The 23530-nt window shown below is 40.9% G+C and overlaps 1 protein-coding gene across 3 annotated transcripts in view; it reads right to left on the bottom strand.

Moving 5' to 3' along the window:
* IL13RA2 (interleukin 13 receptor subunit alpha 2) overlaps nucleotides 1-15844 on the bottom strand; it is a 19269-nt gene extending 3425 nt beyond the window's left edge. The window contains exons 1-8 of one of the 3 annotated variants that reach the window (XM_077775169.1): nucleotides 15776-15844; nucleotides 12455-12578; nucleotides 10717-10868; nucleotides 9174-9327; nucleotides 8558-8678; nucleotides 5524-5708; nucleotides 4473-4618; nucleotides 2528-2672 (exon numbers count right to left, since the gene is read on the bottom strand). In XM_077775169.1, coding sequence (XP_077631295.1) covers nucleotides 2528-2672; nucleotides 4473-4618; nucleotides 5524-5708; nucleotides 8558-8678; nucleotides 9174-9327; nucleotides 10717-10868; nucleotides 12455-12545 — 994 coding nt within the window. In that variant the 5' untranslated portion in view covers nucleotides 12546-12578; nucleotides 15776-15844. Of the gene's footprint in view, nucleotides 1-2527; nucleotides 2673-4472; nucleotides 4619-5523; nucleotides 5709-8557; nucleotides 8679-9173; nucleotides 9328-10716; nucleotides 10869-12454; nucleotides 12579-12865; nucleotides 12909-13630; nucleotides 13677-15775 lie in introns of those variants that run through there. The other 2 variants (XM_077775170.1, XM_077775171.1) reach the window with 2 other exon arrangements.
* Nucleotides 15845-23530: the final 7686 nt, after the last annotated feature.

Below are 23530 nucleotides of genomic sequence, written 5' to 3'. Positions count from 1 at the left end.
CTCCTGTTGATATCTGTGGAAAAACTAAATTAAAAATGGGACACAAAGGAATATAACGGCTAGCCTCAGGGACTCCCTTAACAAGATGAAGGAACATAAATTTGAACAATTAAACTTGACATCCAGGGTAAATTCCCCTTTTCAAAATCCAGCTCCACTTGGCCTGTCTTAGCTTCGCTTTTCCTACATCTACAGAGAACGCTCTGGCCTGATCTCCAGGCCCAGGGGATACAGGTTACTTGAATACATGCTGAAATCTAGGAAGTGATTTTAGCAGAAGCACCCAGGATGGGTGGTCGGGCTCACTCTGCTATCCCTTATAACTCCTCCTACTTTCCAGAGCTCTACCAGCTTCAGGTCTTCCTATAGCATGTCCTTTTCAGGTATACCCTGGATCCCCACCACGAAGAATTCATGTCCCACGAACAGAAGCAAATCTTTGAAATTATAAAGCCTTATAAATTATAAACCTCCACTTTCAGAAGATCATAGAGAGGGGTTGGCAAAATTCGTGGCCATTCGTCTTCCCACTCACAAGGCGTGTTCTTCGTACCCAGAGGTAGCTTGCAGTTAAAAGGCCAATCACATGGCTCCCTGAGAAAACCGTGCCCCCCACCCCAGAGGAAATAGACGACCAGAATTTCTCCTAGGCCTTCCCACAAATGATCAGCTGAAGGCCAATGTTCAGGGACTGATAGAAGTAACAAGAGAGGCTTCTCCCCTCCAGCCCAGCGACAAAGGTGAATTGGTCCAAGTTAAACTGTGTACTCAGAAAGACGACCTTTGCTTAAAAGTTTTATACAGACTTGGGGCGCCTGGGTGGCTTAGTCGGTTAAGCGTCCGACTTTCACTTAGGTCATGATCTCGCGGTTTGTGGGTTCGAGCCCCGCGTCGGGCTCTGTGCTGACTGCCAGCTCAGAGCCTGGAACCTATTTCTGAGTCTGTATCTCCCTCTCTCTCTGACCCTCCCCTGCTCACGCTGTCTCTCTCTATCTCTCTCCTAGAAATAAATAAAAAATATTAAAAAAAAAAAGTTTTATACAGACTTGACAAAGGCCCTGTGCAAATTCTTCAACATCAACTCGAATGCCCTCATATCTATCCCTGAAGAAGGGTTCCCATATGGACCCCTCCCAGAGTTGATGAGTCATCATCAATATTGCAGTTAAGATTGTACATAATATACATTAAAGGATGTATTGTTTTGAGGATATGGCAAAAAACTGACCATATCCACCTTAAACTATGCATTGACTAATGATAAGATACAATTCAGGACATGATTTTCTCATGTCAGTTCCACAGAGCCTCCAAATTTCTTATACCAGTGACCAAAATGAACAACAGAGCCAGTATGTGTTCTTTCTGATTCCATACATCTCATGGTTAATTGAGTTCTCCCTTTCTACCTGGTTTTTCTTCATAGCCCTTAGTAATTATATAATACAGTTGGCTTCTTTATTGCTTATCTCTATTCGACATGAGAATAAAATATCAATTCTCTAAGGACAGGGATTTTTACTGCTGAATTTTTACTGTCTGAAAACGTCTGACGCATACTAGGTGCTTTATAAATATTTAATGAGTGAAAGACAACAAGGATATCAGTGTAATAGGGAGATAAGAGTCAAACAGGGATTCTGTTATAATGAAACAATATGAAAAGAGACGAATGATCAATAGATGCCAGTATCTGTCTGTATCTACATCTACATACGCATTTACATATCTATATACCTGAAAGAGCCATGCTGAGTTAATTCCCTTCACTTTTGAATAATTATTAGTAACTTCTGTTGATAAAGCTCATATACTGTAAAGCAGAGTAATATCTTGCCTCAGTCTCAAGACTTTTTAGTTTATATTGTTATTTAAATATGTCTTTTTTTTTTCATCATAAGTCACTTTAAGTCAGAATTGGAAGTGAATGACATATGCTTTTTACTAATGATGACCTAGTAATTGGAAAAACACTCTTTAGGTGCAGTACTAGACACTCAAAACCAAGTGCAGTCTTGATTTCAACTCAGGTCATGATCTCACATTTTGTGAGCTCGAGCTCTGCGTTGGGCTCTGTGTTGACATCTCAGAGCCTGCTTGGGATTCTCTCCCTCCCTCTCTCTCTGCCCCTGCTCCACTCGTGCCTTCTTTCTTCTTCTCAAAGAAAAACTAATAAACTTAAAAAAAGATTTCTGCTCTCTTGAAAATTGAAAGCATAGGGAAATACTGATTAAAATGGCATTCCCCCAAAAAAGAACTAGCATATTTTCTTCAGCGACAGTCAAAAAAACAAGAATATTGCTGAGAGGGCTATAACAAGATTCTTAAACTGGTTTGTTCCTAGTTAAAACTGAATATGAGATTTTCCACAAATCTGTGTTTGAGGTCCTTGCTCATTTATCTTCTCTGTTTATAGACTTGCACAGTCAAGTGCATTTTGATTTCCACAATTACAAAATAGACCACAAGGAAATTAATTTGCTGGCAAAGAGCTACAGTTATTTCGTCACTGCTCTTATCCTCCTACCTTTCCAGCACTGCTCATCACTCCACTCACTCCAAATTCCATCATCCGAGCAGTAGATGTTCACTTTGCTCCTCACCAAAAAGCATACTCGTTGGCTCTCGTTTGAGATTCTTGCGACTTGCATCTCATTTTCGGCGGTGGTAGTCTGAAAGCCGAGTAGAAACAAGATGCGATCATTGGATCTAATTGTAGCTAGATAGATCCCATTTGATTTGCCCCTTTCATAGTGGATTTTGTTACATAAGACATACGCATCAAATGACTGGAAGGGAATATAGCAAAATCTTCACGGTCATTATCTCTCTGTATGGTGGGTTATTATTATTTTTTTTTTTTTTCATTTTCTTCCCCTTCCTTACCTAGAAGTTAAAATATCTCTACAGGAATAATGGATCGCCTGTAGTGAAGGGCAGGCATGACAGAGCAAAATGCCTGGAGAGCTTTGGTGTTTCTGATGCCCAGTATTCAGATGAGTGTCATGTTTCTCAGATTCTATAAACTGGAAAATGCTACATATACTGAGTTACAGAAAGAGAGTCCATCATGTGAACGTCACGTCTATGCAAACTATAGAGTTCATACACATAGAGCGTTTTCCCCCTCCTGATTCTTATTTCAGTTAACTGCCATAAAAGCTGTGTGACAGTGTTCAGGGCTTTGCGTGACACGACTTCTTCGGATATGAGGACACACATGGCTTGATCCTCTCAAAGGAAGAAAAAAAAAATCACTGAAGAAATCACTTCAGTTTCAGCATTTCAGAGAGCTAAACAGTGTTCCCCATCCAAAATAACAGTTTTTGTGGTCACTTTTCTTGGGAACCAGCATCACGTAGTGGGCTGGGAACAGCCACATGATTTGACTGTAAGTCAGTTTGCTTCCTTGGGGCATGTAAATCAATTCAACTGCCGGTTTTCTCATCTGTATCCGAAATTAATTGATTAGAACTAACGTCTCACCTTCGCGTCTCCCCCAGTCTCTATGTTGGAAACCAGTGAATAAAATTAACATATAACAATGTGGGGCTGAAGGCATCATCACATTGTTGGTGCTGGGCGGTAGTCAGTCTTGCAATCATTGCCTATTTACCCAGTGAGCCCCTCTTCTGCACGGCAAGCAATTCGGGCAGCCCTGTCAGAGTCTACTTGTGACCTGATGCTTGTTCCTCAGGAAGTGGGTTTTATGTGTGTGTGTTTTCTTTTCTTTTCCTCTCACCTGAGGCCTTCTCATATTTGCATTTCCATCTCATATTTGCATTTGGCAATTTTAACTTATTGGAAACAAATGACTAGATTATCTCTGAAACCCTAATACAGCTTTAAAATCGCTATGAGTGATTATGCTTTCAGACCACAAGCAAGCATCTTTCTTTTGGTTTTCTGGAAATTAAGATACATGTCATATACTATTCCTCATATGGATACCAATGGATCTGGGTTCTCATGTTTCCTGTTTTGTTCAAAAGGCTGTGCTTATAAAAGTGAAGTAAAAAACCAGGGCGCCTGGGTGGCTCAGTCGGTTGGGCGTCTGACATTGGCTCAGGTCATGGTCTTGCGGTTCGTGGGTTCAAGCCCCACGTCTGACAGCTAGCTCAGAGCCTGGAGCCTGCCTCAGGTTCTGTGTCTCCCACTCTCTCTGCCCCTCCCCTGCTGATGTTCTGTCTCTCTGAAAAATAAACTTGAAAAAAAAATAATAATAAAGGGCAGGGTGCCTGGGTGGCTCAGCCAGTTAAGCATCCAATTCTTGATTTCAGCTCAGGTCATGATCTCACGGTTGTGAGTGAGCCCGGAGATGGGCTCTGCACTGGGCATGGAGCCTGCTCAGGATCCTCTATCTCCTTCTCCTTCTGCCCCTCACTGACTCGTGTTCTCTCTCCCTCTCTCTCTCTAAATAAATAACTAAAGGCTATGTTTATGATGTTCACAAATAAATGCAACATTCCTACCATCCAAGTTGTATCATCTTCGGTGAATTCAATTTCATAAATAAAGCATTTTGCTGGAATGGGTCCTTGAGGCATGCTCCATTTCAGGTTAACTTCCTCTGAATTCTTCACAGTAAGAACAAGGTAGTCTGGTGGCAAAGGTTTAACTGAAAAGCAAAAGGAAACCATTTCAACATGGAGGTTACAAAGTGTAGCAGAAGCTCTTATCAAAAGCTAGGGACACCTAGTAACAGAAGCATCTAGGATAAATCAGGTGGCTCAAGGCTAATCTCTATAATGTCAATTAATATCAAAGTTGCTTGCCAACCAAGATCAGTTTATTGAGAAACTGGGCTGTTTCAGAAACTAATGTTTTGATAAGTCACATAATGACAAATATTTAAGCCCAAGAGAAAAGTTAGAAGATCCAAAGCATTACAGTCATGTTTCCATGTTGTAGCATTAAAAACAACTACCGGAACCATTATTATTACAATTTTGATTAATAGCTAACTCTTATTTAGAGCGAATGATATGTCAGGCACTGACCCAAGGATAAACTCACTCATGTCTCACAAAAAACCTATGAAGTATCCTCTATCTCCTCATTTTACTGATAAGGAAATTGAAACAGATGTTAAAAGTAACTTGCCCAAAGTCATACAGCTAGAAAGTGGTGAATCCAAGATTCATGTCCAGGGGATGGCTAACTCTAGAACCTGTTGTTCTCATAACCGTCAGAACTAGGAAGTCAGACTCAGGATACACAACTATATGCCTACTGAGGTGTGGGAATCCTCCATCATTAACACTGGACAGAAACACAGATAGTAGGTGACTTTTTGAAGCTGGGGAATAAATTGTAAATTTGAAATAAAAATTCTAAAAACATTATTCTTCATTCAATCCCTTTTTCCTGTACTTTTATATTTAATAAGAGGTTCTTCATATGCTCTGTTGGCCCTCCTTTGACTGGCTTTGCACTTCCATAGGTTTCTCTGTCTCCATCCCTTCTCTTCCATGTGGTTGTACGTGGCCCAAGCTAGCAACACGTTAAAGTTGTTTAACTCACCTATATTTTGAAGCTGAAAAATAAAATAGCTGGGTCTGATAGGGTGAGAGTTTGATGATCCATTAACACAGATGTAAAAATCTTTATAGTCTGATGCCTCCAAATAGGGAAACCTGCAGCCAATATTTTGTCCATCAACCTGGATGTAATCAGGACACTGTGTTGCATGGTCCAAGCCATCATACCTGTAAAAGAAGTAGTGTAAGAACTGTGTTTTCCAATATCTTATAGTATCATGGTATTCAATTATCCACTATCTTAAGATACCAAGTGAATAAAAAAAGTCATTTAATGACATGCCATATTGATTGAGCACCAACTCTATGGCAAGTCCTATGCCATGTGCTAGGGATAAATAGTAAGGAAAGCATAGTCCATAATTTCACAGAGATTACANCTTGCCCACGGGATTTGTGAACCAAAGAGTAAAATTTCTATTATAAAAACTTTGGGTTTATATAGACAATCCTGGATGATACTGCCTTTTTTTTTCTTTTTACATTGTCCTGGAGAGCTTCTATTAGAAGATAGCTGATTTAAAAGCAGACTTACAAAAAATATTGTTATATTTAATAAAATGAATGAAATTCCTTTGAGGATACAATGCACATCAAGAGATAAACCTCAGAAAAGCCAACGGAGGAGTCAAAGAGAAAAAGAAGAGGGGAGCCTGGGTGGCTCAGTCAGTTAAGCATCCAACTTCAACTCAGGGCATGACGTTTGTGAGTTTGAGCCCCGCGTCGGGCTCTGCCATCAAGATAGTGCAGAGCTTGGAGCCTGCTTCACATGCTGTGTCTCTCTCTCTGCCCCTCCTCTACTCGTGCTCTCTTTCTCTCGAAAATAAATAAATAAGCATATTCAAAATTTTTTTTTAAGAAATTACAAAAAGAAAAGGAAGAGCTGTCTGGCAAGTAAATATCTACTTTCCCATCCTCGTAGGCAAGAAATGTTGCCATCTCATTGAAAGTTAACCTTGTTCCAGTAATAAGGCTAATGGGAATTAGGGGGATTTCCCTACTGATTTTCAAAGCAACAAATGCCTGGTTTATTCGCCAAAGGAATAGGCTGCAATGCAAAATGTGACATGTGTAAAAGCAGTCCAAATCCACTTTGAAATTAGGCCAATCTAGCAGCTGATAAGGTGCTGATTTCAAACATCCAGACTCTACGGAATTCACTTCATGCCAAGTATTTACTTTGTAGTTGTTTGTTTGTTCCCTCAAGTTGTTATTTATTTTCATGGGGGGGGTGGAAGAGCCTTTTATGATAGTGAAAATACACTTTATTTTTTAATACAATAGCTGGCAGCGATATACTGGTTGTACAGAGAGAAAAGAAAATACAAGAATTCTCTCTTAAGCTTTAACTTGCTTTTTCAAGTAGCCAAGTATTTACTTTGGGCAGAACTAACTACTTGGTTAGTTCAGCTGATTAGAGTTTGGGAGACCTGAGTTCTAGGCCTGACTTTACCCAGATTTATGTTGTGCCAGTGGGAAGCCTGCTGATACCCTTAATTTCCAGTTTCTAAGATGTCAGTATTTCTTCCTCACTACCCTCAGTAAAATGAGGATAAAGCTATGTTACATGTGAACTACAATGTAGAAGAGGGCAGGGACATTGTCTTAGTTACACTTTCAGCCTTTTTATCTATCTGGCATTTAATAGCTGCTTAATATTTGTTGAATTAATGNGCTTATTCCTTTCACTTATATATTATCATTTTTCTAAAAAAACAAAAGCCATGATAATTTGGGCCTGAAACTCACAAAGAGTAACACTCTGTCCCCTCTTGCTTCTTTAATGTATTTAATAAATGCATAAATTCTGATACATATTTATCAATGTACAAGTACTCTCATCATTTGTTTCATTCATTTAATGAATGTTTTGTGATAATCTACTACGGGCATAGCACAGCACAGACAGTTAAGGGAAATGTAAGAAACGGTTCTTGCCCACCAAGCTCTTAAAAATTTAAGGGAGCAGACAAAGCGCACAATATATGAAGAAATTTAAATGCCATCCAGACAAGTAATTGAGAGCTATAATAAGTCATAGTTCAGAGAAAAACGGAATGGAAGTTGATATGATCAGTAAAGGGTTAATGAAATTGAATCCCAGATGGGCCTTGAAGGACAGATAAGAGTTGGTGAGAAAGCCAGAGGGCATTCCAGATAGCAATGCACACAGAGGCGTAAAAGATCATAACACGGGTGAGAAAAACATATAGAGATGGGTCTAAATGGAGTGGAACATTCACGCCGGTGAAAGGAGAAGGTAATGTTGGAAAAGCAGTGATGCAGAAATTTGGATACCAGCTTAGATTTTTATCCAGGAGGCAACGAGTAGCCACTGGAAGTTTTGGAGCAGAAGAGTGGCATATGAAAACAGGAATAGAGGGAGACAAATCTGGCTACTGTGTGCAGAATGAATCGGAAGGGAAGGGACTGGAAGCAGAGACCATCATTTGGGAGGCTTGGCAGTCATGCAGGTGTGGCACGAGGTGAGCCTACAGTAGAGCTCTTAGAGTAAAGACGAGAAGTAAAGAACAGATGGGCGACCTTGCAAAGGAGTGTCAGAACGCAGTGTTCAATGTCACCGAGAAACAATGAAGGAATGAAGGAGATAGAAGATTCAAGATGGCTGTAAGTTTAAAAACTTCAGTGATCATTAAAAAAGAGAAGTCAGAAAAAGGATCCAGTTTTACTAGGTACCTGCTTTTTAAAAGGCACAAGTATAAAATATGGTAAAACTTTTTTGGGCTATAATCCTATGTATCTAAACAATACAAACTTTAATACAGTACAGGAACAATGTTGCATTCTTTAGATCACCCATAGAGTAACTTCCAGTAGCTACAGCCAAAACCCACTTATTCCCATTGAAAACTCCAAGTAACTGTCAACAACCTTCATCGTAAACACAACTCTGAAGAATAATATATTTACTTTAGTGAAAATACAGTTACTCATGCTGCCGATTAATTTTGATAGATATTTTCTTCATACAGAATTCTTATTATAAAAATACTTACCAGTAAAACAACTGGTAACTGGTATCAAAATGGACGCCCATGCCAGGTTTCCAGGAGCAGAGTAAATATTGCCAGTTGTAGTACACGCAATCCATTTCCTGAATCTTCGTTTCCTGATTTCCTAAGGAATGAACGAACCGTGAGTGCTTGAAAGACGCGGTGATGACTCATTTGGGAAGTCACTATGCAATTTTAATTCATTTCTTTTGACCTCTCCATTTCATTTAGCAATCAACCTAATCAGGAATATTCCAAAAGGAAGTTGTTAGAAATCACTTCACTGTAAGTGGGGCATGCAAAATCAAAACCCTTTGAGGGCTCATTGAATGATACTAGGGTAAGCATATGCCAAAGAACTAAATTAATAATTCTAGGATGCTCTGAGCAGTAGAACAAATACTCACGTGCATATTTACTGATATGATCCCCAAACTGGGAACTATATTAGCCTAACAAAAGGAATCAAAAAGGCCTGTCACCCACTGCTAAAAAGAATTCTATTTGTGCCACACTTCCAACCTGTACATCCAATCTGGTGTATGAGAGTTGAGGGGCCTTATGACCCATATGGATTGTTCTGACAGTATTCAACATGAAAAGAGGGCTGTGCTTTAACCTTGTGGTGGTGTCCAGTAAGTAGCTTCTGACCATAAACTTTGAACTTCTGATCCATTAGTGCAGTGCGGGGGCAGAAGTGTGTGTATCTTTGCTTCAATGCCTTTGTTAAGATCAAACCCGTCTTTGTAATGTAGATTCTTGGTGATGATGGTCTGTGTGATAAGAAGATGAGACAAAGTCAGGCTTATAAGCAGTGACAGCATCATGAGCCACATTATTACGGTTAAGAAGTCACCCGGGAGAGTTCTGAGTATCTAAGAACTTCCTAATAATTATCTGATACAATGTCCTAGATACAGTCCCGACAGAGCTCATTTGTGCATATATTAAATGCATTCGATGAGATCATTTGAATTTTAATATCTTATTCAAAATAACCCAGGGACGCCTGGCTGGATCAGTTGGTAGAGGATGCGACTCTTAATCTTGGGGTCGTGAGTACGAGCCCCATGTTGGGTGTAGAGCCTATTTAAAAACAAGCAAACAAAAAACAACACAAAAAAGCAAACCAAAGAAAACCAAAATAACCCCCAAAACTTCTGGAGAAGAGCGTCTATGGCAGGAGCTTGAGCTCTCACGAAGTTGAAATCAAGAGACTTTTTCAGATACCATATGCATATTACATGACAAATGACTCATCACATTTCAAATACCACACGAACAGTTCAGGAATCACATACAGTAAAATCTTGAAGGCAACTGGAGATAAACCAGACCAAGTGTGAGCTCCAGGAGGCTACAATCATGTCATTTATCCTCGTGTTTCGGAAACATAGCCAAGTGCCTGGTACAAAAAGTTGCTCAATGAATGTTTGATTTGAAGCGGCTCTTTGCAACTACCTCGCTGAATGAGGAAGGTAACGGTACACTTCGTAAAACAAAAATGGTTGAATGTACATGCTTGACTATGAAGTCAACAAGTCAATAAATGTTCACTGAACACTTATTATAATATATGCAGAGGACTATGCTGTGTTCTGTGGGGTCAGTAGAAAGATAAATGAGGCTTAATTTTTACCAGGAGAAAGCTCACAGTCCAGTAGCATACATAAGACCCATATAGAAGCATGTAAGTAACTGGAAAATAAAAGAAAATGTCTAAGTATTCTTCAAGCCCATATGCCATGGCTGGGACCACGTATTTTGTTTGGAAGGATGCACAGGAGATAGCAGCGGGCACAGCACCTTCTTCTTTCTTTTTTTTTTTTTTTAATGTTTGTAAACGTTTATTCATTTTTGAGAGACAGAGCGCAAGTGAGGGAGGGGCAGAGAGACAGAAGGAGACGCAGAAGCCGAAGCAGGCTCCAGGCTCTGAGCTGTCAGCACAGAGCCCAACACGGGGCTCGAACTCCCGAACTGTGAGATCATGACCTGAGCCGAGGTCGGACGCTTAACCGACTGAGCCACCCAGGCGCCCCAGCACCTTCTTATTTCTTAATAATAGCTATGGAGAGACAGGAATTAGAATGGACAGGGACATTAAAGATCACAAGAAAGCTCCTCATAATTGCACTGATATTGCAAGTGCACGCTTTACTTACCTTCCAGTCTTCGCTATCAATGTTTCGGTATTTTAATTCATATTCTACTGTGCATTCCTCAAAATTTCCCAGAGACAGTGGAGGTTGCCATTGCAAACAGAGATAACCTAAGTATCCAGGGTCTACTATCTCAAAATCCTGAGGAGGATTAACTGAAATAAAAATCAATAAAATATTTTTACTTTTTTCCCAGCATCTTACGACAAAAATTGCTAAGTCTAGACTACTTCCCTATGTCCATCAGCTGGTGAATGGAGAACGAAATCATAGTACATGTATACAACGGCATGTTACCATCCAGAAGGAAGAATGAGGTACTGATACATGATACAGCATGGAAGAGCCTCAGAAACATTAAGCTCATTGAAAGACGCCAGTGTATATGAAATACCCAGAATAGGCAAACCCATGGAGACAAAAGTCAACTCGTGGTGGCCAGGGGCTGGAGGAGGCGGAGAATAACAGATGACTGCTGAAGAAATATTTAATTTCTTTTGGAGGAATAGAAATAATCTGGAATTGAGTAATTGAGGCTGCTACACGACTCCGTGGATATATAACAGACCACTAAACAGTACACTTTAAAAGGGTGGGTTTTATGTTCTGTAAATCATATCAATAAAGCTGTATGCAAATATGACTTTGCCTAGCTAGGTACTAAGTTTTCACAGATTCAAGAAATACAACATGGAGTTAGATCAGGACCGGAGCCGAAGTCGGGCACTTTACTGACTCAGTCACCCAGGCGCCCCCATCTGGTGTTTTATAAGGCAAATAAAGAGGGGCGCCTGGGTGACTCCATCGGTTAAGGGTCCAATTTCGGTTCCGATAGTGATCTCATGGTTCCTAGGTTCGAGACACGTGTCGGGCTCTGTGCTGACAGCTCGGAGCCTGGAGCCTGCTTGAGATTCTGTATCTCCCTCTCTCTCTCTGCCCCTCCCTGCTCATGCTCTGTCTCTCTGTCTCTCAAAAAGAAATACACATTAAACATTTTTTAAAAGATAAAAAGCAAACAACTCTATAAACTCTTCTATTACTAGCAAATCTAATAGTACTATAGTACCGCCCTCATGTTGCCTTTCTGCTAATAATTTCCTTTCCTTTCGGCCCATGTGTTTGTTTTAATGCTTAATTTCATAAAAGTTATTGAGGCGAAGAATCCGCAAAAAGGTACTGTGGCACAAATTATAATCTGATATTGGGACATCGAGGTACCAATAAAGAAGGTCTTCTACTGAGGCAAAATGACAATCCTACGGCTTCAACTCTTTTGGTTAGAAATCTTTGTGAAATACATTGTTCTGATTACCTTCTGCAATAAGAGAAATTCAGCGGACATGATTGAATAATTCTGTGGTCATTTAAAAATGTTTCTTAAATCTCTGTATATATTTCATATTTATCTAATTGTCTTAACAGTTAAGGATAGCAAATAAGGAAAGTTTCCAGTTAGTTGAGTACCAGGCAATGAATGAGGCTTCAGATAAGTAACCTATTTCTTAGAAGACTATACAAAAAGGTATGGAAAGCATCTTTTAGCTTGGCTTTCACTCTCCAAAATGTTCCTTATCATTAGTCACCTTATATGTGAGGCTGACTAGGAGGAACGTATCTTTTGTGTATGGATTTCCTGAAATGTTTCTAGTAACAATCCAACTACTTATTATGCACTTGGGCGGTGTGGGCTGAAAAGACCGTTAATATCCCCAATTTTAAAACTACTCCATTGTTGCTTTACCTTTTATCTCAGCATTTGAAGACACACAGCTAAATGCTGCGCAAATAAGCAGGGTATAGAAGCATACGACATCCAAATGAGCGAAAGCCATTTCTCCAAGATTCAATACCTTGAAATAGCCACTCTGAGAAAGAAAAATACAACATTTTAACTTTGCCTGACTTCCAACAACCAAATGACTAAATGTAATTAAAAATACATTTGGAAACTCTGTGCGCTTTCTTCCAGGATTTGGAAAAACTGCCCTTTTGAACGTGCAAACCGAAAAAATCAAGTTTGGAACTGAAAAACTGGAAAGGGAGGATTCTAGTCTCATTTTTCTATCTGAGTCGGAAAAAGGCAAAACGAATGTACACAAACACCCCATATCCCTTCATACCCGTCCCACATAAAGAGACCATTTTTCCGTACATGACATGCTAGAGCCAGGATAGGGTGACTTCAAATAGCCTTCAGCCTGAAGACTGACTGAGATAGACCCACCAGAGTGTAATTGGCTCACAGTGGGAATTGTGAGATCATCTATCTCCATAGCGATCCTCTCTCCTAGCAACAAAGAAAATATACTGATACATATACTCTTTTTGGAGATTAAAAAGTAGTTGAAAGTTATCTAACTAGCGAGAAAGCACAGAAACGATACACCAAAGCCTCAGAGATCTCTTTGCTCTATTTCTTCCTAAATATTAAATCTCTGTCCTCTATGCTTTCTGTTTACCTGTTCCGCTCCCTGTTTCCTGTGTCAGTAAATAGCACCTCTTCACAGTTGCCCCAACCAGACACGTGGGCATTTTCCTCAACCCCTTCCTCTCCCATTCAACCTCTCCATTATCACTACTCCTTCCAAGATGAGGACTTTATCGTCAGGATCTCATCATCCAGTCTTTTCTNCCCATAAAAGCACATCTCACTCCCCCCCCCCGCCTTCTTAAAACAACCCTTCACTGTCATAGAATACAACTTAATAAGCTTTGCTCTCTTGAAGGATATTGGTGGTCTGATCAGAATTTAAAGGAGTCATGTCTCCACATACCTACTTAATCAAAAACCACTCGCCTTTCAAAGAAAAATCACTACTCCCAGTTCTGTACTTCTCTTTGAGTCTATATCCCTGGAACCGCCAATTTCATAGGGAGTTAAAGAGTAAAGATCAGTATTCCAACATTCAGGGATTACCTTCTTTTTCTCCTACATAAATTCACCAAGCAGGAGAGACCCTCTCTCCTGTGCCACCCTCTTCAACCTACCTGGCTGATCTGTAATGTTCTAGTGTTGGTAGGGTTCAGTAATTACATCATAGAATCTTGGGATCCAACGGTTAAAGCCAGCGCGTATACCGGAGGCATTAGCCCAGTCACATTTATATAGTGGGGAGTAAAACTCAGACTTGTTCAAGATTACACAGCGAGTTAGCAGCAGGGCTGAAGCAGGACAGAAATAGGATTCCTAATCCAGTGTATTTCCACCCTATTATGCTGGATCCCACAAGTTTGACGATTATGAAAGCTTTTGCTCTGGGACTCCAGTATTTAAGTCTTCCTTCAATTAGCTAGCCAGGCTGAATCAATACCATGCTATTTTTTTCTATGTCTCATAAAAGCGTAACAGAACAGCATTTCTCTGACTGCGGTCCAATAAATCTCTCTCCTCAACTCCTCCCTCCCCACGTGCAAACCCTTTGCTGCCCTCTAAGGGATCTGTACGTAGTAGGTAGGCCTGGTCAACAGATCTCCCACAGAGCTGCTCCCATGGATTGAGGTGAACACACTGGTTACTTTTGGACCCAGCAAGAGGCGTGACAAAGGGAAGTCCTTTCATGTTCCAGATAAGGACTAAGACAGTCAGAACACCCTTAAACTGCTCCCAGGGAGATCATAAAGCCCTCTCTCCCGTATCAATCTGTCCCTATGTATTTCAAAGCCCTGTGTCATGTGCAGTACAAATGGTAAGAGCTAAAAAGCCCTCATTTTGGGAAGCTTGGGTAGCTCAGTCAGTTAAGTACCTGACTCTTGATTCTGGCTCAGGTCATGATCTCGTGGTTCGTGAGTTCAAGCCTCGTGTTGGGCTCTCTGCTGTCAGTGCAGAGCCTGCTTCGGATCCTCTATCTCCCTCTCTCTCTCTGCCTCTCCCCCCCCCAAAAAAAATAAATAAATAAAAGCTTTTAAAAAATCCCTTGTTTCTACACTTTTTATAGGCTACCGAAATTTGACTCAGGCTATCAAATAGCATTTCCTAGATCAGCCCAGTGCCTTTAAGCAAAGGTAGGAAATTGAATAGCTGGCTTCCAGAGTCACTTTTCTATAAACCTAGAAGGGAGTTCCCTGATTTACACTTAGGGTCCCACTCGGACTTTCTCACANCTCGAACCCACGAACCGCGAGATCATGACCTAAGCGAAAGTCGGACGCTTAACCGACTAAGCCACCCAGGCGCCCCTGTAACTCTTTGTTTTTAAAAAGGAGGAAATACCAAGAGAGAAAAGTGAATTGTCCAAACTCACACAACTTATTGGTGGCAGAGCTAGAATTGAAGACCAGCTCTCATGAGCCCTTTTCACTGACTAGAAAACACATTTTCTTGTTATAAGGAGGCTGTCCTATACCTACCTATCTTACCAGAAGACTCCCCTGAACCTTGGTCAACATACTCTCAGCACCCAAACCATCAACCCACCATGCAGTTTTATCAGCACGACATTTCAGGCAGAGTAATAATTTGACGGGCTTTCACTGAGCACCTTTGTTCTGTCCCATACTATTCCAGGTAAATCTTGTCGAAGATACAAGGTGCAAGTGACATGTCACAATAGCTATAATGGCAACAATCCTCCTCCGATTTATTCAGCATTCACAGCATCCCAGACATGCCCTGTGTTAAGCATTCTACATACATTATATCCTATAATACTCATCATAGTCAGCATTGGGTGGATGTGCTATATTTTCATTCCCATTTTAAACACCAGAAGCTGAGACACTGAGAAATGAAACAATTTCCTGCCAGTCACGGAGACCAGAAATGGTGAAGCTTGGATTTGAATCCATCTAGTACCAAAGCCCTTGACGATAACGACGATATGAGGCATTTTCCATTCCTAAAATCAATGTTGATGGCAGCTTCCTGTTTCTACTCACTCAGTTTCACACAATACTATTACTTAAACATTTTCCCACTGAGAATCTCCTTTGGAATGGCAAGCCTAAACTATTTCCTGTTTTCAGCCTCACTTCCCATCTCTTCAAAGCCATGCTACGTAATCCCCTTGTTCTAGGAGCTGGCTGGGAGCATCCTTGAATAACTGGAGAAATTCCAGGTACTTACCAATAATATGGTTTCTCAAGAAATGAGTTATCATAGGCAATTATCACAGGTCTTCTTTTTTTCTTTTCCTCTTCTCTGCTTTGGAGACATTAATTAGAATCTCTAATACTTCCTTTCCTGTCTTATAATCAAGCACACTGGAAAAAAAAATAGATAGGTGCTCCTGAAATAGCCAGCAAGCCAGCATACAGATTCTACAAGTCACAAGACGGGGGAGGTTATGGGTGGAGTGAAAAGCAACTAAAGCAAATTCAGAATCGCAGCAACGTATGTAAAAGCTGACAGGACTAATTAATCTTTGGATAAACAAACAGATACATAGCTGAGGAACTTGTTGTAATAAAAGGCACAGGGGTGTGAGGTTCTTGGAGGGACATTATAATTCAATTTCCATCTATAAAGTGGAGGTAATGATTCCGGCCTGGCAGACTCGGGCTGATGACTAAATGAGACCATGTGTGTGAATATACTATGAGAAGAATAGTAAGCTGCTCTGTATATGCTTGAGAGGAATTGGCTTCTGAGCACCTTGCTACTAATGAAAATTTGAAAATACCTTGTTGCAACACTACACAATTGCCCCTACTAATTCAGCAACATTGACCTGTCCTCAGCTGATAAGCAGACCCTTACTATTAACCTCCGACTTCCACGACCCTTGTTGATACCTTCGTTGCGTTTACTGACATGTGTCTTCATGACAATTAATCTCATGCATTCGCTTATCTTTTTACAGTTTGCGAAGAATGTATTGAATTATCTTGACAAATCTGCAGGTGTATAAGGTTGGTATTACATATTTACAATCAGTAAAGTTGGGGCTTAGAGAAGTGGTGTGACTTGCACAAGATCTCACAGCTGGTACGAATCTGTATTGAAAGGCAAGGTCAAAGAAGTAAGGGACAGAAAAATGTGGCAAGGCTAAGAATGCGGTCACTTACATAATACGGCTTTGTAGAAAAGCTCCTTTCCTACCTTGACAAAGAAATACAGAAAGATCATTCCAAAGTATCTGAAATGACCACAGGTCGTTGTTCTGGTTGTAAAGGCAGTGACCAAGTTACAGAGACAAATAGCTATTAGAAAAGAATGAATGGAGTTTTACAATGTCACTAAGATGACTTCTTTAAAAACACGTACAAAAAAGTATGGCCATGTAATTTATGTTGCCATCAGACTGAAAAAAACCAGTGTTATAAAATTTGATAAGCTTCCATTCACATTATTTCAAGTGTCTAAAAACACAGCCAAAGCAATAAGAATAGGGCTGGGAGAAAACAAAATGGGAAAATCTCTAGAGAAGTAGAGCTTGAGGAGAGAACAATGGAAAAGTGGAGGAACTGCAAAGGCATAAATGTCATCTGTGGGTGAAACAATGTATGTGGTCTTACCTGAGAAAGCGCACAGACCAGGAGATCTGGGCTCTAGCACCAACTTTGCCAGGAGATTTAGAAAATAATAATAATAGGGACGATAGTTTTTTAAGCTCTTACCAGGCGTCAAGCTCTGTGCCAGACGCTTAATACTGATTAGCTCATTTAAGTCTCACAAACATTGACAGTTACTATATTATTATCCCAATATTAGAAAATATTATAATACAAATATTACAAATGAGTTGTCGGAGGCTCAGAAAAGTTAGGTCAATTACCGAAGGTCATATAACTTAAGCAAGAGAAGAGGCATATATCTGATTCTGAAAGACTATGGTTCCTTTTAACGTATAATACTATCTTCCAACTAATCTCACTTGAGCGAAGCTCAATTTCCTCTCACACTAGTTATCCTTGGGATATCAGTCTGCTCATCAGTTAATCTGCTATGTATCCATCCATGGTTTCGGGATGTGACTCAAAAGCACTAACTTCCTGGATAACTAATCCCGTTTCAAGGAGACCATCCAACATGCACAAATGTCTATTCATAGCTTCTGGCATGACTCAGCATCGTAATCAGCACCTCTGGAACCTGCCAGACCCTGGGGCCTGATAACACGCTGAGATCAATGCATGGCTCAATAACAGTACAGTCAGCATATGAACTAGTGGTGAGTCAAATCTCATCTAGAGAATAACTAGCAAATAATTTGTTCGGCCGTGGAGTAGTTCAGAAAGAATGCTGAAGATGACTTTGTGTACTTTCAAACACACACACACACACACACACACACACACACACGTTGAATCAGGCAGATTCATCATTCTTGCCACTAGTCGAGTATAATTCATTTGCCACAGGAACACACAAAAACGTTAGACACATGCTGAATGGTAACAATCACTGCAGACCAATGAAATACAGAGAGGATCTCTTTTCAACAAATACCACTTTAACAGCTGGTTCTATATAACATGATTCTATTTTTGTCCTTGGACAACATTACATTCTAACATCATGTACTGATATTACGATGACTCTTGGAAAAACGTAGGTAAGTCATCTTATTCCCTAGTTCTTTTCTTAGATGTTTTCCTACATGACATCCTGAGTTCACCCAGCTAACGAGTTTCCTAAAGCACTCTCAAAACCAGTGAATTCAGTTTTGAGCTACACCAGCAACTGCCAGCTTTACAGTGTTCATTCGTGAAACAGTTTACACATGTCAGAGTCAGTCCCTAATCGGAGCTGATCAGAGCTTTATTAGTTCATAATCCCACCCAACAAACCACCAACAGGCTTTTACAACCCTTTAAAAAAAAATCCCCCACTTCATCCACTTCTTAGAACCGGTCAAATTGCTATTATGAAATATACCTTACATGCTATTCAAGTGAAGTCATAGCCGTAGAGCAATGCAGTTATCTTGAAAGGCACCACTTCTCTGGAACTAGCAAAATGATCTCGTTTGTTCGACACCCTTCTCCTCATTCCCAGATGCTCCCAGATACTTGTCAGCAAGCAAACACTGTGTACTCAAAAACACTCACTTCGCGTAACTACTTCAAAAGTAAATAATAGAGTGTGCCCCACCCCCTCCAATTAAGTAAAAACAGAATACAAAATGTACAATTGTCCAATAATAGCAGGTTTTCTGTGACTTCAAGATTATTCATTCCACCAGTATGTTCCTTCATGTCCAGGAGGCATCAATTGGAAATACAGGAAAATACGATATTATACCATATATAGCACCACCCATTATAGAAAAGAATGTTAACAAAAAGATATAAATATTTCTATCGTGTATTCATCATTTACCAATTCGTGTTGGAAGCTGACCACATGACAGGCAATCTTCCAGGCATGAGGGATGCAACAGTGAATGAGACAAAAAAACCTGCCCTGTTGGAACTCACTTTCTGGTGTGGGAGACAGGCAATAAACATAGCAGATAATCATAATTTCTAATTATAATCTCTATAAAGAAAAACAAAGCAGGATAATATGAAAGAGAGTAACGAGGACTCCTTTTGGATAGGATGGTCAGGTAAAGACACAGGAGAAGACTCTCCTAGGGAGAAGGAACCGCACAGTCGAAAGCCCTGAGGTGGGAATCAGCTTGGTGGTTCTAGAAATAGCAAGACCAGTAGGATAGGAAAGAGAAAAGGGTAGATGATCTCATAAAGATAGGCAGCCTGTAGGCCATGGTAATGAATTTCCCATTTAGTTTAGTAAAACGGGAGGCAATTGGACAGCCGTGAGTATGGTGACAGGATGTAACTTACATTTTCAAAAGCTACTCTGTATGGAAGGAAGAGGTAGAAGCAATAATGCAAGTTAGAGCGGATGGTGACGTGGGTCAAGTTGATAGCAGTGGAGATGCAGATAGGATCTACTGATGGACTGAGTGTAGAGTATCAGAGGACCATGCCTCTATCTTTGTCATGGGCGACTGGATCATTGCTGATGGGGCGTGGGGATGATGGACAAGAGCTCAGCTTTGGATGGTTCAGTTTAAGCTGCCTACCTAAACATCCAAGGGAAGAAGATGAATAGGCAGTTGGATATTTGACTGGAGATTAAGGGAAAGACCAGAGCTATAGATCTATATTTGACGGTCACCAGTATACAGAGATGGTATTAAAGCCACATGAACAACTGAAGTCCTTTAGGGTATACTATCCAGTAGAGGAAATAAAGAGAACCTAGGGCTGAGATCTGGGACACTCTGATACAAAGAGGTCAAAGAAGGAGGATGTACCAACCAGGGAGACTAAGGAGAGGCCAGGGAGCGAAGAGGGAAGCCTAGAGTTTTTGGTGCCCCAGAAACCATGTCAAGAAAATGGTTCAAGGATAGAGTAATAGACAACGTCAAAAGCTGCTGACAGGACAAGTAAGATGCGGCCTGAGAAGAGTCTAATAGATTCGGCAAATGGGAAATAACTGGTGACACTGAGAAGGGAACAAGAGCAATATCTGGAACAAACCTCAGATTAAAGCGGGTTCAGGAAAGAATGGATGGGCGAATGGAGACAATGAGTTTAGATAATTCTGCCAAGGAGTTTGCTATGAAGGGACACAGGTGCTCCATTTTTTTTTGTTTTTTCAAATTTGTACTTAAATTGTACGTAGTTAACATATAGTGTAATATTGGGTTTCAGGAGAATTTAGTGATTCATCACTTATGGCACCCAGAGCTCATTCCAGCAAGGGTCCTCCTTGACGCCCACCCCCCACGCACCTCCTCTCCATCAACCCTCCGTTTGTTCTCTATAGTTAAGAGTCTCTTATGGTTTGCCTCCCTCTCTGTTTTTAATCTTATTTTATTTGTCCTTCCTTTCATTTTTAAAACACGGGAACATTCCCTCTTCTCAATGCAATTTCACTAATTCTTTGGCATCAGAATAACACTTTCCATGATCGCTTGAAGATTACACCAGCTTTGTAAACTTGTACGGGTGCTTTTTAAGAGTGCTTATGACAGGGCCGCCTGGATGGCTCAGTCTGTTAAGCTTCAGACTTGGGCTCAGGTCAGGATCCCACAGTCTGTGAGTTTGAGCCCCATGTCAGACTCTGTGCTGACAGCTCAGAGCCTGGAGCCTGCTTCAGACTCGGTGTCTCCCTCTCTCTCTGCCCCTCCCCCACGCATGCTCTGTCTCTCTCTCTCTCAAAAATGAATAAATGTTAAAAGAATTTAACTGCTCATGACAGAAAATAAGAGCTATTTTTGTGCTTGTATGCAGGCAGAGACTAATTGTTTTTCAGTGGACTTATTGCCCTTCCTAAAAATGAATTTCCTACTTTAAGAGAACTGGTTCTTTATAATCATCTACTTAAAAGCTCTCACTAAATCCACTTCATAATCCTAAGTGATGGGTCTGCCTACCTACCCACTTTCTCACAGTTTTGTTTTCTTATTTGCTTTTCATTTTGAGACAGAGAGAGCATGAGTCGGGGAGGGGCAGAGAGAGAGAATCTCAAGCAGGCTCCACACTGTCAGCGCAGAGTTGGATGCAGGGTTCAGACTGACAAACCGTGAGATCATGACTTCAGCTGAAATCAAGAGTCAGACACTTACCTGACAGACCCACTCACGTGCCCCTCTCACTTTTTTTAAAAATTGTTTTTAAATGTTTATTTTTGAGAGACAGAGACAGAGACAGAGCACAAGCAAGGGAGAGGCAGAGAGAGAGGGAGCCACAGAATCTGAGGCAGGCTCCAGGCTGTGAGCCATCAGGACAGAGCCTGATGCAAGGCTCGAACTCATGGACCATGAGATCATGACCTGAGCCAAAGTCGGACACTTAACTGATTGAGCCACCCAGGTGCCCCTGCCCCTCTCACTGTTTTTGATAGCTGCTTTTGAGCCTGGGTTAGACAATATTTCCTAAGTGACTTGAAAGTCTTCCCATCAAAATGGAACCTCAGAGTCTCTGTTTTTCTAACCTGTCCTTTGATTGCTGTATTGGTGCTGACAGGGTCAGAGGCATCCGCCCAGATCTTCATTTCGCAGACATTTCCTGAGCGTCCATTTTGCACTCAAGGCTACAGATATGAAAACAAGCAAAACACAGTGTTCTCTACCCTCGAGTCTACTTAAGGAGCGGTCAAAACAATAGTTGCTCACTACACACCTATTAGAGTGGCCAAAATCTTGAACGCCAACAGCAACAAATGATAAAGAGGATGTGGAGCAACAGGCATGATCATTCATCGTTGGTGGGATGAATACAGCCACTTTGGAAGACAGTTTGGTGATTTCTTACAAAGCTAAATATATTCTTACTATACCACCCAGCAATTGTGCTTGTTGGTATTTACCCAAAGAAGTCAAAAACTTATGTCTCCACAAAAATCTGAGCATGGATGTTTATGGCAGTTTTGTTCATAATTGCCAATACTTGGAAGCAACCCAAGATGTCTTTCAGTAGGTGCTTAGATAAATAAACTATGGTACATCCAGACAATGGAATATTATTCAGTGCTAACAAGAAATGAGTTATTAAGCCATGAAACAAATATGGACGGGGAGCTTCTGGGTGACTCAGTCAGCTAAGCACCCGACTCTTGATTTCGGCTCAGATCATGATCTCCCGGTTCGTGGGTTCGAGCCCCGCATCGGGCTCTGCACTGACAGCTCAGGGTCTTGAGCCTGCTTCGGATTCTGTGTCTCCCCCTCTCCCTGCCCCTCCCCCACTCACACTCTGTGTGTCTCTCTCAAAAAATGAACAACATTTAAAAAAAATTTTTTTAAAGACATGGAGGAGCTTTAAATACCTACTATCTAGTGAAAGAAGCCAATCTGAAAAGGCTACATACTATATATTCCAACTATATGACATTCTGGAAAAGACAGAAGCATGAAGATAATAAAATGATCAAAGGTTGCCAGGGGTTGGAGTGAGGGAGAGGGATGAACAGGCAGAGCACAGAGGATTTGTAACGCAGTTTGTGTCCACACAAAACGAAGGCTAACATTTCTGAACATCTTTTCAGCTACATGTGGCCTGTGCTTAAGTTCTGGCCCAAATGATGTAAGCGGAAGTGTTATCTCCAGTCTCTGGGTCATGTCTTTAAAAAGGATGGTCCTTGAGGCCCCTGGGTGGTTCCGTCTGTTAAGTATATGACTCTTGACTTTGGCTCAGGGCATGATCCATCTGAGGTCGTGGTCGTGAGATCAAGCCCTGTGTCGGGCTCTGCGCTGAGCGCGGAGCCTGCCCCCTCTCATGCTCTGTCTCAAACAAACAAATAAATATAAAGGAAATAAGTAAACAATAAAAGAAAAGAAAAAGAAAAAGAACGGAGGACCTCTTTTCCCCTTCTCCTCTCCTCCGGTCTCCATCCTGCTGCATAGAATATGGACTTGGCAGTGAGCCACCTTTGATCCAATAGATGAGGGAAACACCCTAGGTGTGGCCAAACAACGGAGTTCAGAGTAGCCCAGGCCTCCTGACCTCATGCAGCAGAGCTGCATATTCTTCCTGCAGCCTTGTGAGAGCACAATCAGCCACTTTCTTATTTCAGCAAAACCCATAACCTAATTAAAGAAGCATTTAGCATTGTGTATTAAAATACTTGAAAAGTTCATAACCCTTTAAAGCACAAATTTCCAAGAAATAAGTTTGCAGTATACAGTCCAAGCCCTCATTTTTCTACGCAGCCTGAGTCAGAAGCTCATTCCTGTAAAGGGCCACATTTAAGCTTATGCGGCACTTCCTTTGGCTAAAGCCTCCAACCAGTCTTGTGGCAGGGGAGGAGGGGACACACGGAACCGCCCCACTTGTAAATATCATAACCGCAAAATGCCGCAGCAGAAACTTTTTACAAAAAACAAAAGCAAAAACAAAAAAAATGCCCCAAGCCAAAAAACACAAA

The sequence above is a fragment of the Crocuta crocuta genome, unplaced genomic scaffold (assembly GCF_008692635.1).
Source record: "Crocuta crocuta isolate KB4526 unplaced genomic scaffold, BGI_CrCroc_1.0 scaffold531, whole genome shotgun sequence".
Classification (NCBI taxonomy): domain Eukaryota; kingdom Metazoa; phylum Chordata; class Mammalia; order Carnivora; family Hyaenidae; genus Crocuta; species Crocuta crocuta.
This window is presented reverse-complemented; position numbering and strand designations above follow the sequence as displayed.